Below are 19,556 nucleotides of genomic sequence, written 5' to 3' on the forward strand. Positions count from 1 at the left end.
CCTTGCACTTTGGACCTGCTCTGAGCACAGCCTCTCCCTCGGTCGGGCACTACCCGGGGCCGAGGACCGTGGCTCCAAGCCATTTGCACCTGAGCTGCTTGCTGACTTTGGCAGACTGCGGAGAAACAGTACCGGGTACCCGCTTTCTGTCCCGAGACCCAGGGCCGCAACGTTGGCGCTACTTGGCGGTGGCAGCCGCTGTCAGGTCACAGAGGTAATCAGTGGCTATCGCGGGCAGTCTGTCTGTCCCTTGCCAGTCTCGTTCCCCCCACAGCAACAGGACGCCCAACCAACCCTTGCCGGGCTCTTCACTGCGCAGAGTTACTCACAGGCAGCCTGGGTTCAGCAAGTGGAAGAGTTCTAGCAGCTCCGAACTTCCTCGAGAACTGAAAGCGGAGTTCCCTGGGGACGCGCTTTTAAACCCAAAGGGACAGGTCTCTGGAAAACCCCGTTTTTCTCCCTCAGCAAGGCTGGGAGTTTCCAACTAGGGCTGTATCTTGTAATGATTGCTGGGAACCCAAGTCCGGGGCAGGCATTGCGAAAAGCCAGACTTTGTTTTTATACATGCTGGCTCCTTGATGGAGTTAGGGTTAAATAGGCAGATGTCTAAAATTCTAGGTACCTGATGAGATAGAATATATTTTATTTGCGCACAACAACGACTGAAAATGGAAAGGGGCGGAATTCGTGTGAGCTGAATCCACCGGTGTGGCCAATTTGCGTTTAACTAAAGGCAAAAAAGAGTAAAAGAGGAAAAAGGGATGTGAAGGGAAAGGATCTGCTTAGGGAAGTCGGAATGTTCCAATAAGTACTTCCTCAAGCCAGAGGACCGCTGGGGGAGGGTGCTGCGGGAAGGGAGCCAGCCCTCTGGCCTTCCTTTTGATGGTTCCGCTCTTCCCGGGCTGCGCAGTCACATCCAGGCTCATTTCCCCTCTCTCTCGCAGGTATTAAAGAGCCCAGGATTGTTGCCAGCTCAGAAACGAAATGAAGGTGGGAGGATAAGAAAATTATGGGAGAAGATCTGTGAGGGATGTCCTCCAGGAGTTTAATGTAGAATTACAGATTTAACATGTACCTGTTTTCTTTTCAAAGCCTTTGATTCTTCGGCATTACTTCTTTCTGATCCCCTCCGGGTTGCACTGCATCTGACCCAGAGATAAAGCCAATAGAAAGCCCGGTGTGTGTTTTTAACACTGAGACTTGATCCCCTGAAGTATATCTATATTAGTCATGCGTTTCAAGTTGTTACTGGCAAACAAAATATTAAAATTCTAAACTTCTGTTTGTTATAATGAATGACGTTCTGCAATTTAGTTTGAAAAGATTTCACTAGATGATTAAGCTCCATCAAGATTGTGCTACAGTTACTCTGTACCCTCTGTGTTATTATTTTGGGGTGTTAAAGATGAGGACCCACTATATGCTCCTCAATTGTACTGCACAGTTTGTGTATTTTCATCGTATTTCAGGGATGAAAAAATGGAATAGTTATGAAAGAAGACAACTGGAAATGATTAGGAATCCTGAGAAGGTATAAAGAATTACAAATGGCATTACAGCAGTGTTTATATATTTTTTAAAAAATGGCAAAGGTTATTTCATGGGACCAACTTATAGGTCATATTGACACTCATTCATATGAGGTTTTATCCTAGTGTTGCCCCTGACATGTGATCTACTGTAGCTTACTACAGTTTTTTTTTTCCTCTGAAATAAGAACATATGATACAATTTCAGAGCTTGGCAAGGAAATACCTTGGTTCATGCAGAGAATTAAAAAAAGTTATTTCCCTTGACTACAAATCCAGTTATTTTTATAGGAAGCAGTGTGGGTCAGTAGGTAGTACCTTAGTTTCTAGAATCCCTAACCTAACCAAACCAGATTTGAATCCCTAGTTCTTACTAATCACATTATGTATTGGGAAAATGTTCTTTAGGTCCCAGATTCTCCACCTGAATTATGTAAATACCACAGAGACAATTAACTCGTAAAGTGGTCATGGAATTAAATTCCCAGTGAAAGTAGGTCTAAGTAATAGATGTTTAGTAAACCTTTGTTTGTCTTAAAGACTGATAAAATAATGGATTTGGTAGAACCAATTTATTTACATTCACTTTTACCCCATAACTTAAACAACTGAGGATAGAATGTATTATTTGGCTTACATTAAAAACCAACAAGAATTTTTAGACAGCCATCATTCTAGCTTAACCAAATTCCCTACTGAAAACAATTCTCCAGTTTCAATCCCTTCAGGAGATTTAAGGACAATTCCACAAGCCCACACTTGACTTGCATTGTTCATTATGGTTTGTCTTTTCTGTGACCTAATGAAAAGTTCATGGAGAAGGGGAGAGCTGATTGCCAATGTAGAAAGAAACAAAGGCAAACAAAATAAAAATTGAGTTCCTTTCCCATTCTGACACCCAAACCATACAATCTTAATATGTTACACATATTCTGTGTGTGATGTGGGAGAAAAGACTTTAATTACAAAACCATACATCATTAATGAGAAAGTTGGTAGCCTATTAGATTTGGCTTCTCTCTGGCCCTCAGTGTGTACATAGAACAGTATCTGAGATAATTTCATATCTGAAGAATTTCTCTATTTGGATGACAAGTAGATTCTTATAACTGAGATACTAAAAAGCTAAAAGAAATATTACAAGTTTTTATTTTAAAAAATTCAGTATGTGAAATTTACCTGGCATACCAAGACAAAAGCTCCCAAGTTTCCATATTCCAGATCTCACACTTTGCTTTGCCCTAGTCTATCTGGAGCCAACTTGCTTAATAACAGTAAAGGCAAAAGAACTCCCTCTCTCTAAAGGAAACATAAATTGTTTTAAAACTGAGAAATTAGTGGTAGTACACAAAAAGGCTGAATTTTTCACCAGATCACCATTAGAAAAGATTGGCAAAATGCCATCTAATGAATTAGTAAGTTTAGATAGATTTTTAGGAGTATTTATTTACAATTGAGGTCGAAGAAGACAGGTTTTGCTTATAGAAAGAAAAACCTCATTTTGAGATAAAATTTAAGGATGTTAATAAAAATATTTTCCTTTTGAAGTAATGTTTAATTATTTTATTACATTCTCTTTAAATTTCATTCAAGTGATATATACTATAATATTTTCTTTGTTATTTATTCCTCCCGAAGTATAACTTTTGTGCATATGACAAATTACAGAGAAAATATTTTCAAAAAAGTGTTTTATGCAATCTACACAGATCCAATATGAGGTCAAAATATAATTAATTAGAAAGTAATTATTGTTTGAGGATCTTCTGTATGAAAATGTAGTGATAGAAAAAGAGATGGGAACCAAATAGTATTATAGGAAAATGATTTCCATGCAGAAGACCAACGCAATTACATGTTATCAAAACACTATGGCCATTTTCTAGTCAAATTCTGGTGACATGGCAAACTGAAGTCAGCATCCAGAATCTCCTTACAGTCCACGGTGCAGAGTAGATGATAAGTTAAAGGCAATTAAGATTAATCACTATTAATCTTGAGAATAATGAATTCTTGCTGACCGACCAGGTATATAGCTATTTATTGGCAGAGCAATGAATAGATTTCATGTCTCAATACTAGAAATTTTATTCTCTATATCAAGTGTCAGTCATATATAAAGAAAAGAAGTAAATTTGTTTGTTTTCATAACTGTTACTTTGCCTACTTTCTACATTTATAAAATGGTTCACTAAGGGGACACTTTATTGGGAAATACAACTAATTTTTATATGATAGATAATAACATGCCAATTTTATTGGGGATTTTATAGTGTTCTTAACAGTCTACAGGCTGTTGTCACAATAATAAATCCTGGGTTTGAAAGAGTGTTGCTTATTCCTTCTGATTGGGTGGTTCCCCCTAGCTGGAAAGCCTTATCAAAAGCGAGCATAAATCATTGATTAACAGGATGTGAATTTGCATCTTGCAAGAAGCTGAACATAATGTGGGTCTTTGGGCACATTGTACAGATAGGAAGTGGACTCCCAAAATAATTAACTTTGTAAGAGCTTTGGGAAGGGAAAACCCTTTAAGGGCCACTGTTTAAAAGAAGGGAAATAACCATAATGTAGATAACTCCCCAAATTGCTTCTGCCAGAAAGCAACTGGATATTCCTTCAACTGGACTACTTTCAAAGTTTTGCATAGATAATCCTGTGCCATACATCATAAAATTTCAAAAATATGTGACTTTTTAAACTTCAGGGTATGTGTTTACCTGAAGATACTTTTGCTTATAGGTATATTCAACAAAAATCCATATTGGCTAAGGTATTGACATACATAAGTGTCTTTCCGTACCATTCTTTAATTTCATCACATCTGCCCTACACTTTCCCTGGGTAATTTCTATACTTAAAAAAAAAGTAAATGAAATCTGAGCTCCAAAATGTTGCCCCACTTTGGCTGTATATAATTTAAGTATGTATGGTTCTTTCTACACTATCCAAGAACTGAGATGTGTTTCAAAAGTCACTAGAAGTAAGTGGTCCAACCCATTGAAAAAGCACAATCAATGTAACGTGACATCACATTTAGCTCATTCTCACTTACTGTTGAATTTAGTTTCTTTTAGGTATATCTTTGGAATTCCTCCCTTGATCCTTGTTCTGTTACCAGTAACTTCATCTAATTGTCATCTTAAAGACAAAGAAGGTAAAGGATATGAGAATGTTATAATGATCAGCATCGATGAATTGGTATGTGGTTGTTTTGTTTTCTTTACATTTTTACTGTTTGGGAAAATTTGAAATACACTTTTGATATGCATTATATAATAAAATTTTCATCTATATTTCTGCAAAAAAGGTTAAATAACTATAGGATAAAATGTAGTGAACTACTGAGTATATTGCAAAGTTCTATAGTTGGCTTCATTATATCTTTTAAATTTTCCCCTCTCAGTTCTATTTCCCTTACAACTAAAATTTATATAAGCATGATTCGGCATCACTGCCTGCATTTTCTTTCTTATCTCCCATTTACCTAATGTTAGTCTATATGGATGCACTACATTATGAAAGAGAAAGTAACAGAGAATATAACATATAAAATTATGCTGTAAAAAGATGTTTTATCTGAATGTGTACAAATTCATCTATATGCATGTATTCATTTTAATATATGTGCATGATATACAACTTTCTATAAATTACTTTTTATTTGCTATGGATGACTTTTTGATCACAGATTTTTAAATTTTAGAGCAGATTTTGACTTGTGGAAAATTTGAGTAAAAAAGTAAAAAATTTCCATATACCTATTCTCTCTCTGTATGGTTCCCTGCATTATTATAATTTTGTATTAGTGTGGTACAGTTGTTGCAATTGATGAACCAGTATCAATATATGATCATCCATTAAAGCTCACAGTTAACACTAGGTGATATTCTTTGTGTTAAATAGTCAGTGGGTTTTGATAAATACATAATATCGTGAATACGGTGTCACACAGAATAGTTTCACTGATATAAAAATGCCCTTTGCTCCCCTAATTCATGCTTCCTTCCCTGAATTCCTGGAAGGCACTGATGTGTTCACCATCTCCATAGATTTGTCTTTTCTAGAAGGTTATGTAGTTGTAATCATGTAATCCTTTCAAAATTGGATTATTTCATGTAGACATGTACATCAAAAGATTTTCTATAAATTTTTGTGGCTTAGTAGCTCATTTTTCCTACTGCTAAATACTAGTCTCTTCAATGGATATGTCACACTTTACTCGCTGATTAAAGGATGTATCTTGGTTCTTTCCAATTTGGATAATGATAAAGGCTTCTGTAATTATTTGTGCACGTATATTGTGAGGATATTAGTATTCAGCTCCTATCAGTAAATATCTAGGAGCCTGGTGCTGAATTATATCATAAGACTATGTTTAGCTCTGTAAGAAGCTGGCAAACTGTCATCCAAAGAACACATTTCATGTTCTTACCTGAACTGATAAAGTTCTAATGCTTTCCACCAATTCCAAAATTGGGTGCTTTGGTGTTTGCCAATTTGTAAGCATATAACCATTCATAGTGATTTCTCACTTTCATTTTATTTCTGTTATAAGTTGTAATGTCTCTTTAAATCTATGATTGTATTGATTTATGTCTCCCTTCTTTTTTTCTTGGTTTGTCTCACCAGAAGTTTGTCAATCTTATCTTTTCCAAAACTCTTTCATCTTTATTCATATTTTTATTGTATTCATTTCTATTTTAATCTTTGTTATTGTTTTTTCCTTCTGATTTGAGGTTTGGGATATTCTTGATTTTCTTGTTTTTATAAGTCCTTGAGGTATATTTTTAGGATGTTTGTTGGAATTCCTTTTTTGTTTTGTTTTGTTTTTCTGTGTGCCTTAATCTTCCTTCTTTAGGATACTTTTGCTGTATATCACAATTTGATATATTTTCATTTGATTTTAAGGAATTATTTCTTTTTCATTAAGTATGCAATGGCTGCTTAAAAATCATGTTGTTCAATTTCTATTTATTTTATAGTTTCCATTGTTCTTCTATTGTTTGATTTCTAGTTTTATTCCATTGTGATCTGAAAATATACATGATATGATTTCGATTTTTTTTAAATGTTTTGATGTTTTACTTGTAATTTAATACATCATTTACTCTGAAGAATGCTTCGTGGGCTAATGAGAAGAATGTCTTCTCTTATTGCTGTTGTATTAAATGTTCTGTAAATGTCTGTTAGGTAAACTTTCTCTATAGATCGTTCAACTACAATGTATCTTTGTTGATATTCTTTCTAGCTTATTTGTTCATTGATGAAATAGTGTGTTGAAGACCACAACTATTATTTCATTGGGATCTATCTCTCCTTTAGATGTGATATTTGCTTTATATATTTAATGGGTGTGGTTATATTTACCTTTGTTATATCTTCTGCTAAACTGATCCTTTTATCAATATATGATCACCTTGCCTCATTTTATAGTCTAATGATCTGTTTTATAAGTCTAGCTACTACTATTGAGTTTTGATTTGTTTGTATAGTATATCTTCTAACCTCTTACTTTCAGCCTATACATTTATTTACCCATGAAATGGGTTTCTTATAGGCAGCAGATAGTAGTTTTGCTTTTTTAAAAAAAATCCATTCAGCTAATCTGTGACTTTAGACTGAGTTACTAGTGTGTTTACTTTTATTGATATTATTAATAGGTATAAGCTTCATCCTGTCTTTTTTTGTGTTATTAATATTTTGTATAATCTCTTTTCCATTCCTCCTCTCTTATTATTTATCTTTGTGGTTTCTGTAGTTTTCTGTTATTATAAGGTTTGATTCTTCCTCTTTTCTCTGTCTCTGTCTCTGGTTCTCTGTTCTGCTAGTGATATTTGTACATTCATGCATTATCCTGATCATAGTCACCACCCTTTAGTTTCTAGTATAAGATTACTCTAAGCCTTTCTCATAGGGCTGGTCTGGTTGTGATGAATTTTCCTAGTTTCTGCTTTTCCGTAAAATGACTAATTGTTCCTTCATCGGTGAAGAATAGTTTTGGATATAGTATTTCTCTTTGGTAGGTGCTTCTTTTAGGACTTTGAATATATCATTACATTGTCTTCTAGTCTGCAAGGTTTTCTTTGAGAGATTTAAGGTTAAAGGGGATTCTCCTATATGTGACTTGACATGTCCTGTTTTTAGAATCTTCCTTTTGTCTTATACTTTGGACCTATTGTCTACAATTTCTTTGCCGATAGTAATGTTTGGAGTTCTTTGAATTTGTTAGATATGGATGTCCATATCTAAACTGAAAGACTTGAAAATTTTTCAGCTAGTATTTCATTAAATAAGATTTAAATGATTTTTGTTATTCTTCTGGGATTTCCATAGGATGAATATTTGTTTACTTAATAATGTAGCATTTTCCTCATATTTTTTCTTCCTTTCCTTATTGCTTCATTTTTTGCTTCCTTCTTTTTTTGTCTGAGCTATTTTGTCCTCAAATTCAGAAATTATTTCTTCTGCTTGGTCTGGTCTGTTGTAGAAGCTTTACATTGTACTTTTTATTTAATTGATTAAAATTTTCAACTCTAAAGTTTCTGATTTTTATTTCTATCTCAGTTAACTTTCATGTTCATATAACTAATTGTTCTTTCCCTTGGATATTTGGCACCCTCATTAATATTAGTTAACCAAAAATACATGAGTTGGGTTGGGCTGGGGTATAGCTCAGTGGTAAAGTACTTGCTTAGCATTCCTAAGGTGAGAAAGGGAGGGGAAGGGAGAAACAGAGAGATTATCCCTGGGTTCATTCCCCATTCTCTAATTGTATTCCATTGGTCTAATGGGTTTTCACATCAGGAGCAGTTTGTCAAAGCAGCCAGCTGAGATGCTGAAAATTATGGTGCACATGAAAGTGAATTTGAGGAGTATTATCTTCTGAATATTACTTAAAAATGCTTCTGAAAAGCTTATCAAAAATGATCCATGAACATATGATGCTTCCCCACTTATTTAGATTTTTATTTTGTTTGAACAGTATTGTGAAAAGTTTTATACTTTTGTTGTTAAATTTCTTTATCAGTATATTATATCTCTTTGATGCTATTGCAAGGGGATTCCAGTCTTAACATTATTTTTAAATCTTTATGATTCTTATGTGCTATTTACATCCTTATTTATTTTTCTTCTCTATACCAGCCAATGAGTACCTTAAGGACAATGCTTATGTTTCATTCATCTTTGTGTCTTGCTGGATACACAGTAAAATATGTGTTAGTTTTTTTTAAATACTATATAAATAATAAATCAAAATTTACCCACTAAAATTTGCACATTTATGTTCATAGAAACTTTATTTGTTGTTTTTTTCTTTGTTTGCCTTACCCATGCTTTGTTTTGTTGTTTTCTTTTATTAGTAAATGTTTGCAGTACATGTTGTTTACACGGATCTTGGAGAGTGGGTACATATCCATAATACAGCTTATTTTTTTTTTTAAATCTCCTTCTCTTTACCACTCACCTCTCTCCTGCTTCTAACTCCTCTTTCCCATTTTCATTCTTGTTACTATAATTTTAGCTCATAATTATGACAATTATTTTTAGTTGCCAAAAATAGGAGAACCAAAGCATTGCAGGTATGTGTTTGTCATTGTTTTCCTGTTTTAAAGAGGGTTGCCCCATGCCTGCTTTGCAAGCGCAAGATACCGAGTTCAATCCCCAGTAGAAAAAAAAATTTAAAAAGATGGTTGCTGGGATACAATGGCAGACGAAACAGAAACATACTTAAATGAGGTTAAGCTGAAAGCCTAAACTTAACAAAAGCATAAATGAGAAACTCAAACCAAAGAAAAGATACTTCTTTATCCCCCAAATCACTCAAAAGTCGCACTCAAACAATGAGGAAAACATTCCAAGAACAGCATCCCTTAAAACATAGTTAGCACAGTAGATTGAATAATGGTGCCCCAAAGGGAATGCACCTGGAGCCTCTTACTATTACCTTTTTCAGAGGAAAGGTCTTTAATATTTAATTAGAAATCTTCAGATGAGTTCATCCTGGATTAGGTGGATTCTAAATTCAATAACAGATACTATTAGAAGAGCAGAGAACAGAAACAAAGGAAAAGATCATGTGAAGTCAGAGGCAGAGACTAGAGTTACAGATTAGAAGCCAAAGAGTGCCAGCGGTTGCTACCAACAGCCACTAAACGTTAAGGGTGAGGCATGGAACAAATTTTCACTCAGAGTTTCCAAAAGGAAGCAGCTCTGTCAACACTTTGGTTTTGGACCTCTGGCCTTGAGATCTGTCTGAGACAATAAGTTTTCATGTTTCAAGTTGCACTATGTGAGAATATGTTACAATCAGCCATGGGAAACACACATATAGTGATAAAAATGGACAATATCCTGAAAAAAATGTCTCTCTGATATTCCACTGAGGAGAGGGTGAGTAAAAACATCTACTGAAAGGCAAGTGGACTGGGTACATGCTTCTCTGAGTATGATGTTCTCTATCTGAGGCAAAACTTTCTCAGTTGAGAGAAAATGCAAAGGCCAAGTGATGACTGTCTCATGGGCGTCGTCAGCTCTCAAACCCAATGACACACTTTAACAAAAACAAATTGTTAGGGTCAGTAATTTAGCGCAGTGGTTCCACCACCTGCCTCACAAGTACAAGGACCAGAGTTCGATCCCCAGTGCCAATAAATGCATACATACACACATATACATGTACATACATAAATTGTTTATTTTTTGGGGGGTACCGGGGATCGAACTCAGGTCCTTGCGCTTGCAAGGCAGGCCACCGAACCGCTGAGCTAAATCCCCGGCCTCATAAATTGTTTAAAAAAAAGCTTTCAGTACTGACTTGTTGAAAGTGTCCAGTGTTGATAGTGGAGAGGAGGCTGTGCGTGCTTGGAGGTGAGGATCTGCAAGGAATCTCCTCACCTTTCAATTTATTTTGAATTGAAATCTGCTCTAAAAATATTCTTTCGTCAATCTTTGTCTAACAATACAATTGTTCATAGCTTTATCCACTCCTTGGTGCAGCACCACTGTTGCATTTCCCTCTCCATCTACAGAACTCAGTGTTCCCAGGCTTTCTAAATGCAGATAAAACACATAATATTGTGGCCTATTTAGCAAAAATACAAACAGCTCAATTAAAAGGAATGAGACTTGAATACACATTTCTCAAAAGACATACAAATGGTCAACAACTATTAAAAAAAGTTAAATGTCAATAATCACTAAAGAAATGCTAATCAAAACCATAACAAGGTGTCACTTCACTCTAGTCATAATGGCTACGAAAAAAAGAAAAAATAACAAGTGCTGAAGAGGATGTGGAACAAAGGTACACTTAACACATTGTCATTTGGGTTACAAAGTAGTACAGCCACCTTTCAAAACAATATGAAGCATTCTTTAAAAATTAAAACTAAAATAAATAAATAAAAATTAAAACTACCAATATTATATATTCCATCAATTCTACTGCTGTATATATATATACATATATATATATATATCTTTAAAAAAGAAACAAGTAAGTTGAAGCTTTAACTGAATTTCCATGGTTATTGTGTCACTATTCACAGTAGCCAAGAAATAGAATCAAACTAAGTTCCATCAATAAACAAATGGATAAAGAAAATGTGGTATATATACACAATGAAATACTACCTGACCATAAAAAAATAATGAAATCTTATCGTCTGTGACAACACGAATGAACTTAGTGGAATAGCTTAGACACAGAAAGACAATATTGCATAATCTCATTATGCGTGGAACCTAAGATAATTAATCTAATAAAAGTAGAGAGTATTATAGCTTTTACCAGAAGCTAGGGAGAGTAGAAAAGAAGGGCACTGGGGAGAGGTTGCCCAAGGATACACAGTTATAGGTAGATGAGTGAAATTAATTCAAAACATCTTTTGTCAGCAAGATGACTAGTGTTATTGATAATAAACTATATTCCTGAAAATTCAAAAAGAGTGAATGTCACGTGCTTTTGTCACAAAACTATGAGAGGTGATTCATTTGTTAATTATCTATATTTAACCTTAGCACAATGTGTATACAAAACAAAAAAATCCAAATAATTATGAAAGATAAATGTTGTGAATTGATTCAGGACATGGGGGTGGCCACAGCGGTGCAAATAGACACACTGAGGCTACCATAACTGCTTCAGAAAGTGGCAAGAATGATGGCATAAGTGTATTGGAAATGAGGAGGAGTATTGGGGTGGATTAATGGCAATGCATTTTTGTAATAATTTGTTTAACTTTAAATATAGACTATTCTTCAATCACACATATTATTTTATCTTATTCATGGGTATTATTACTATCTGCAATTTTTTCATTTTTGAGAACAGAGATGCTTTGTCTTCTAAATTGTAGATTTAGCATCTATAATATTTCTTGGAACAGACTTATTTATATTGGCTAAGACAAAGAATGCACTTATACTTAAAATATTTAAATTCTATTTTTAAATCATCGTATATAGATGTTAATACCCATGAATGACTGTCTTGGCCATTCTGGTGGCCATATCAAAGTACAATAGTCATTAGAAATGAGATCAGCGTGGCAACATGGTTGGATTCTGGCAAGGACCATTTTCCTGAGTGCAGCCTGTCAACTTTGCCTTTCCTCAAGCGGTAGAAAGAGGGCTAGAGAGCTTAGTGGTCTCTCTGTAATAGTAGCATTAATTCCATTCATGAGATCTTCACCTTCTTGACATAATTAGTTCCTAAGGTCCCATGTCCTAATGCCATCAGAATGAGGGAAGAAGGTGAATACATGAGTTTGGGGACACATAAACTTTCAGGCCATAACAGTGACCTCGTAAAATCATTATATTACTTACAATGTTTACATTAATTATACCAATGACTTTTCAAAATCACTTGTTTATGTGCTACTAATACCAATCTTGACATCTACCCAGAGGCTTGCTTATTGCTGCTGGATCAGGCAGTGTTTAGAGTTACGTTCTTAGAATGCTCTCATTCTTAGAGCTCCATTCTCATTCTGCATGACATCTTGATCTACTAGACTTCATTATATTGCTTTACTTGACATCTCTTTTCAGTAAATTTTTACCATAACTACCCCAGTTCATCTCACCAGAATCCTAGGTCCTCACATGGTCTCAATAAAATCCAAGTCCCAAAACTCAAATAAGTATATAAAGTTCAGACAAGAAGTAAGGCAGTTAGAAAATAAAGCATAAAAGCACTGATAATTACAAGTTCACATTTAGTATCTTTGCTAATTTCTGATTAGACTGCCACTTTTAAGATAGTATACAACCATTACTGCATATTAGCCTTAAGACTGCTCAGTGATTAAAATCTACTAAAATGATCAGCAAGCAGAAGTTGATAGGTTTTAATAAATTTTTCCAGATCACTATAAAATCTCAACTTCTGTTCCCTAATAGTTCAGGTAATTAAAATTGATTAAGCATGTGCTAATTGCACCATGTCAATTTAAAGATGAATATGTTCTACTCTCTAAGAATTTTAATGACTAAGGGGAATGTAAAATGTTAATAAGACACTGAAAAATGAGTAGGTTTTTAGGAGGCAAAAATGAAGAAGAGAATTCCATTTCATCAAAAAGGTCTACTTGAGTCAAAACTTGGAATCGTGTACATTTAATGTAATATCATATACATTATGAAATAACTATTAGTGGCTGTATACAAATTGGTTAAATAATGTAGACAAGTATAAAACACTAGTCTATTATATTGACTCCTAGATCTGTGCAGTTCTGTTTTTAAGGAAAGCTACATTCTGAAGTAAAGATTCAAAATACAATGGAATAATGATGATAATTTTGGTTAAAAATATTTAGAGAGCACAACTAATCTGACCTGGAGACTTGGTAGCTATATTGAAAACTCAATGACCCCTGTCACTTGAGCTCAAATGGAAAATGAGTGTAAAACAATTTGGAAATTAGGGCATGATCAGATCTTAGAATCCTTACCTGCCTAGTTGAGGAATGTGAACTTTTATCTTCTAGTACAGGTAATAGGGAGTCACTGGAGGTTTTTTAACTGCAAAGTGATAGAATTAGATAAGACCTTCAGAAAGATAATTCACAGAGCTCATCTAAAATGCATTAGAGATGGGAAACATTCAGAAAAAAAAATGCTATTTTAACATTCACATTTTAACCTAGATACTATTGACTGATTACGGTTGTTACCTTTGAAAGCTGTAGTAAAATTTATAGGAAGCAATTGATGTCCTCTGGCAGTTTGGGAGCATGTGACTAGTGATAGCATCATTTAACCAGTAGTTTTTTACTATATGAAAAATCAGTGAAAAACTTGAAGTTTGATAAAATAAAGTTCTTACACTAAGATCAAGTAAATAAAACTTAGTAAATAGCAATTGAATAGATGGAGTTCTTAGGAGTGGTGAGAATGAAATAGCCTCCAAAACCTAGAGAGGAAAATATGAATCTTTCTGTGCTGGAAAAAAAGAAGGGAATGCAAAAGCTGCAACATGATTATGAAATTGATCACTGGGACAAAGCAAGGCCCTTTCAGAATTCCATTTTTCAAAGATGTCTATTTTTGTCAAGACTTGTCATATCCCTACCTCATCAGCCTTTTACTAATATTCATGTGCTTTAATAGCTATTTTATGAAAATTACTATATTAGTAATCTTTATTTGCTTTGAACCTATGTCTCTGTGAGCATTAGCTATGGTAGCTAAGGAAAATTGTTTTGAATCTGGTTTATCATGTGGTCATAGAGTGGGAATCTCAGACAGATAACAGTTCCAGATATTGCGGATGTCATAGTTCTAATATTTGTGTTTCCATTGCTTTTCTATTTTTGGTAATAATACTATATTTTCTAATTTTAGTGATAATACTATATTAATTCAAAACCATCATTGGGTGCTCGCTTCCGCAGCACATATACGAAAAAGATCATCATTGGTATTGAGTGATATGAGAGTAGAAATATATTTTATAGAGAAGAAAATTTTCTATGCACTATAGTGAATAAAAATTTTTTAACCTGATGATGAGAAATGCATATAGGGTTACCTGTGTCATGACCCTGTGGACATCAATATTTACCTGAATCTACAACTAGGCAGCTATGTTACACTGGATAAACTCAACTAATGCCACTTTCTTAATAACAGATAAAATTAAATATCTAATAAAAATGGCTCTGAATTGACTTATAAGAGTGAAATTATATTAGAATTAAACATAGAAGATGACTTTACATTACAGAATCTAGAAGTATAGTTTCCGAATTTTTACTTAGTCATGAATTTTCTGAAATAAACTACATTGAACTCCAATGAGCCCTGACCCTGATCTCTGACTCTTCTGTATCATACTCTATTCACTTCTAAATGGCACCCAAGTATCTGGTGAACTCTGGGACACCATGAGCTACTTTGTGTGAAAAAGCATTGCTTTTTTATAGAAAAACCTCACCTTCTATATCCAGTCTCCAACTGATGAGCAAATGGGCTGTATCCAAGTCTTAGCTATTACAAACTGTGCCGCTATAAACATAGGTGTGCATATATCACTGTGATGTGATTCTTTTAATTCTTTTGGAAAGATACCTAGCAGAGGGATGGCTGGGTCAAATGGAACCTCCAGTCCAAGCTCTTTGAGGTATCTCCATATTGATTTCTGTAGTGATTGCACCAGTCTGCACTACCACCATCAATGGAGAAGGGTTCCTTTCTCCACTCAACCCCGCCAACATATGTTATTGGTTGATTTCTTGATAGCAGGCATTCTTTCTGGGGTAAGGTGGAATCTCAGTATTGTTTTCATCTGCATCTCTTGAATGACCAGTGATGTGAAACATTTTTTCATATAGTTACTTCTTGCTTTTACTTCTTTGTCTGAGAAATATCTGTTCATGTCAGATGCCCATTTTTGAATGGGGTCTTTATATTGGGAGGCCTGAATGTTTTGAGTTCTTTAAATGTTCTAGATAATAGTCCTTTGTCTGAGGAGTACCTGGTAAAAGTTTTTTCCCACCTTGTAGTTTGTCTCTTAGTTCTGTTGATGGTTTCTTTTGCAGTGCAGAAGCTTCTTAATGAGATCCCAGTTGTTGATTCTTTCTGCTAGTTCCCGTGCTTCTGAGGATTTGTTCATAAAGTCTTTTCCTATGCTAATGTCTTCAAGAGTTCTGCCTAAATTATCTTCCAGCAAATTTAGTGACTCTTTTTTAATATTTAGATATTTAATCCACTTGGATTTTAGTTTAGTGCATGGTGAAAGATAAGGTTCTAGTTTTAATCTTTGGCAAGTTGAAATCCAGTTTTTCCAACACCATTTGTTAAAGAGCCTATCTTTCCTCTAGTGCAGATGGTTGGCTCCTTTGTTAAAAATGAGGTAGCTGAGTACATCTGGAGTTGTTTTTGTATCTTTCAATCTGTTCCACTGATCCTCAGGTTTGTTTCTTTGCCAGTACCATGCTGTTTTTATCACAGTGGCTTTGTAGTATAGTTTCAAATTGGGAGTTATTATACCTGCTGCTATGTCTCTGTTGCTTAGGATGGCTTTTGCTATTCTAGGTCCCCTCTGGCTCCAAATGAATTTTAGGATTCTTTTTTCTAGTTCTGTGAAATATAGTGTTGGAATTTCAATTAGCATTGCATTGAATCTGTATAGTAGTTTTGGCAGTATGGCCATTTTCACTATGTTGATTCTTCCTACCCAGGCACAGGGGATATCTTTCCATTTTCTTATATCCTCTTAGATCTCTTTTTTCAGAGTGCTGAAGTTTTCAGTGTAGAGGTCTTTTGCTTCTTTCATTAGACTGATTCCTAGATACTTCATTTTTTTAATGCTATTGTAAAAGGAAGTGTTTCCCTAATTTCTCATTCAGTGAGTCTGTTATTTGTGTACAAGAAGGCTATTGGGTGTTGACCTTGTATCCTGCTACTCTGCTAAAAGTGTAAATTAAATCTAGAAGTCTTTTGGTGGAGTTTTTTTGGTCTTCAATATAGAGTATCATATCATCAGCAAATAATGACAGTTTAACTTCTTCCTTTCCTATTTTTATTGCTGTAATTTCTTTCTCTTGTCTAATTGCTGTGGCTAATGTTTCCAGAATTATATTGAAGAGGAGTGCTGATAGTGGGCATCTTTGTCTTCTTCCTGATTGGAATGCTACTCGGCCATAAAGACTGAGAAATTAGAGTCATTCATAGGAAAATGGATACATATTGAGGATATACTCCTAAGTGAAATAAATAAGTCACACATGTATAAATACCAAATAGTTTCTCTGGTGTGAAAAACTATAATAGTACATAAGATCCTAATGATATAATTGACAATTTGAAATAGGAAGAAAAGGGATAAAGGTGTAGGGGGAGTGGGAAGGGTAGGGGAAAAGTAATAAGGGAAAAGAAAGAAAAACATGAGAAAATGAAAAAATGGAAATAAACTATTTGTAAATAGGGAAGGGAGGAGGGGTTGAAGGGTGGGCAGGGGTAAAGGGAAAAAAATGAGAACCAAGACCTGCCTGTCATGTAAAGGCACAAGATCCCAATGATGAATGTAACTGTACTGTATACCTAAAATGTACCAATAAAGTCAATGAGCAATGAGAAAAAAAAAGAAAAAGCATTGCTTTAATCCAACATATCCGCTTTATATATGAGAAATTTCAAGAAGAGGCTAAATTAAGATAGCACAATGTTATAGAAAGAGCATTGGACTATAATAGAAATGCTATGATCAGAGATCCACCTTTGCCATTTGGACGATGAGGCTTTGTACAAGTCAGTTAATCATCACAGCCTCCTTTTGCTCATTCATAATTAAAATTTGAGGGTCTGGGGATATAGTTCAGTGGTTCCACTGCCTGCTTTGCAAACACAAGGTCTTGAGTTCGATGCCTGGTATCCCTAAAAAAAAAACAAAAAAACCCCTAAAATGTACATAATTAAAATTTGAATCTCTGAAGTCCATTCCTATGATAAAATTATTCCATTTCAAGAATGGACACAGTTATCTACAAATTCTAGTTCACTGTTCTTTCCACTGCATTGATGTTCTTTCTACTGCCCTCTATTTGAATGGTCCGGGGAATGGATGCCCTACCTGTGCTTTAGAATAACATTTTTACATACACAGAATAAGATATGCATACTTAGGTGATCTGTAGCAGTGTTCCAACTGTGAGTGACTATGATTCCAGGTTATGCAGTGTCTGTATTTGACATGAATATTGTTATCTATGGAAGTCTGCCAATTGTTGGATCATATAACTCCCGTAACACCATTTCTTATCCTTAACTTTACATAACCACACCTTAATTAACACAATTAAAGTAATACCATATTGTGAATCTGAGCTGCATTGGAGAGGCACCCCAAAAATAGAAAATACACATCCACCCCCAAAACAAGGTGATCCAATAAATAGACTGTGTCATATAAGATGAAAAATATAATTCAAAAACTAGGATTTATTTATTGCCCTTTTGCCAGATCTTCCTTTGCTCTGTATTTGACATCATTAATATTTCTAATTAAATTTACCAATTATTTTGATTTTTCTTAAGTTGAGCCTCAATGGATAAATTTTATATAGGTATTTTCACAAGTAGAAACTAAAAATCTCAAGTGTATTTTTAAAGTCTTCAACAAAAAAGCATTTTGGGAACAACTTCATGATGGAATTTATCTGATATACCAAATTGAAAATACAGTAATTTTTAATATTATAGTAGACTAGATCTCTTTTATTTTATTTAAGGAGTTCTCCGGAGTAAATTACAATCAAAATTAATTGTTAAAACATTTAACTTTTTATTTATCCTTCTGCTTTATATAGTATAGAGACATTCAATATAAAATATGCTGCTTTAGGAAACTGATAATCATGTTTTTGTTTACACAAAGTTTTTATTAAAGTTATTAACAATAGCATATACTCACTTTAGAATTTCAGCATAAGACAATACGAAACACCTTTGGGGTGTTAGAATATTGCATTAAATATCTTCTGTTTCTTGCATGTCACAAATAAAATATTTATTTATGGCCATAACAAGGAAATAATGCTAAAACCAAAAAATTCCAGCACTTGCCCTTTCTACCTGTTAATTTAGCAATTTGGGGCAGTAAAGGAAAAAGAGCCAAGAGATACGGGGATTGATAAGGTTCTGCTGTCTTAATTTTTGCAAATACGTCATATTTGCTAACCTCAAAACTCATCCATTAAAGATGGCTTACTATAAATGAAGAAATCCAAAGTATTAGTCAAAGTAAACACAATGAGCTCACAAAAATCAATATGTGTTTTTTTCCCTCTTCTTATCATTTGGTAGAAAATGTAGAACATATTTTGCATATTTGAGGTTGATTTTTAATTTATTTCACAGTTTTATAGTTTCAAAACTATATTTGTTTACTTAATAAGACATCACTAATTAGAGTAAATGCCTTCTTTCAGCTGGAATATATCCCTTGTACATTTCCAGTGAGGCAAATTTTCTATAAAATGCCTTCCTCTACCTCCTCTACTTTCCTCACACTCTCTTTTCTTTTTGGTACCGGAGATTGAACTCAGGTCCTTGTGCTTGCTAGGCAGGCGCGGCACCACTGAGCTAAATCTCCAGCCCAGTCACTCTATTTTTCTTATAATTCACATCTACCCATCACCTCTTTTGCTTTTGCACGCAAAATGGGTATGTATCTGAGTAAAAAATACATGATGACTACTTCTCAGACCTTTGTTAATAATCGTAAAGAAGGGTGGAGATCGTTCTATCGCCGTGATTATCAGTAGTCCTTATGTTGCTACTCACTGTCTACTACTGAATATGGGACTAATTTTTTATCAGAGCACTTGAGAAACATAATGTGTTCTCTGATTGTATTTCTAATCTTATTATCACTCTGCATTGTCCTTTAAACTCCTAATACGACAATCAACCTGGATTTTCCAAACATGCTTCACATTTTTGTATCACAGTGCTTTTCCTTTGTTCTTCCACTCTGGAATTTTTCTACTTCTCCGGTCTATATATATATATATA

General features: G+C 34.3%; 1 protein-coding gene and 1 long non-coding RNA gene across 7 annotated transcripts in view; one reads left to right on the forward strand and one right to left on the reverse strand.

Annotated features, from left to right (window-relative positions):
• The window catches only part of LOC104853356, a 77,766-nt gene that overhangs the window by 48,521 nt on the left and 9,689 nt on the right, over positions 1–19,556 (reverse strand). Inside the window, exon 1 of one of the 5 annotated variants that reach the window (XR_002024942.2) lies at positions 330–427. The exons of 1 other annotated variant lie outside the window; for it this stretch is intronic. This is a non-coding gene — a long non-coding RNA (uncharacterized LOC104853356). Of the gene's footprint in view, positions 1–329; positions 442–13,492; positions 13,551–19,556 lie in introns of those variants that run through there. 3 more of the 5 variants (XR_002024941.2, XR_777767.3, XR_777766.3) reach the window with 3 other exon arrangements.
• Positions 1–19,556, forward strand: part of Il7 (interleukin 7) — a 33,933-nt gene that overhangs the window by 729 nt on the left and 13,648 nt on the right. Inside the window, exon 2 of one of the 2 annotated variants that reach the window (XM_010611271.3) lies at positions 4,597–4,730. In XM_010611271.3, the coding sequence (XP_010609573.1) occupies positions 4,597–4,730 (134 nt within the window). Of the gene's footprint in view, positions 1–4,596; positions 4,731–19,556 lie in introns of those variants that run through there. The other variant, XM_033760466.1, reaches the window with a different exon arrangement.

Source organism: Fukomys damarensis, unplaced genomic scaffold (assembly GCF_012274545.1).
Source record: "Fukomys damarensis isolate Sample0158 unplaced genomic scaffold, DMR_v1.0_HiC HiC_scaffold_5, whole genome shotgun sequence".
NCBI lineage: Eukaryota > Metazoa > Chordata > Mammalia > Rodentia > Bathyergidae > Fukomys > Fukomys damarensis.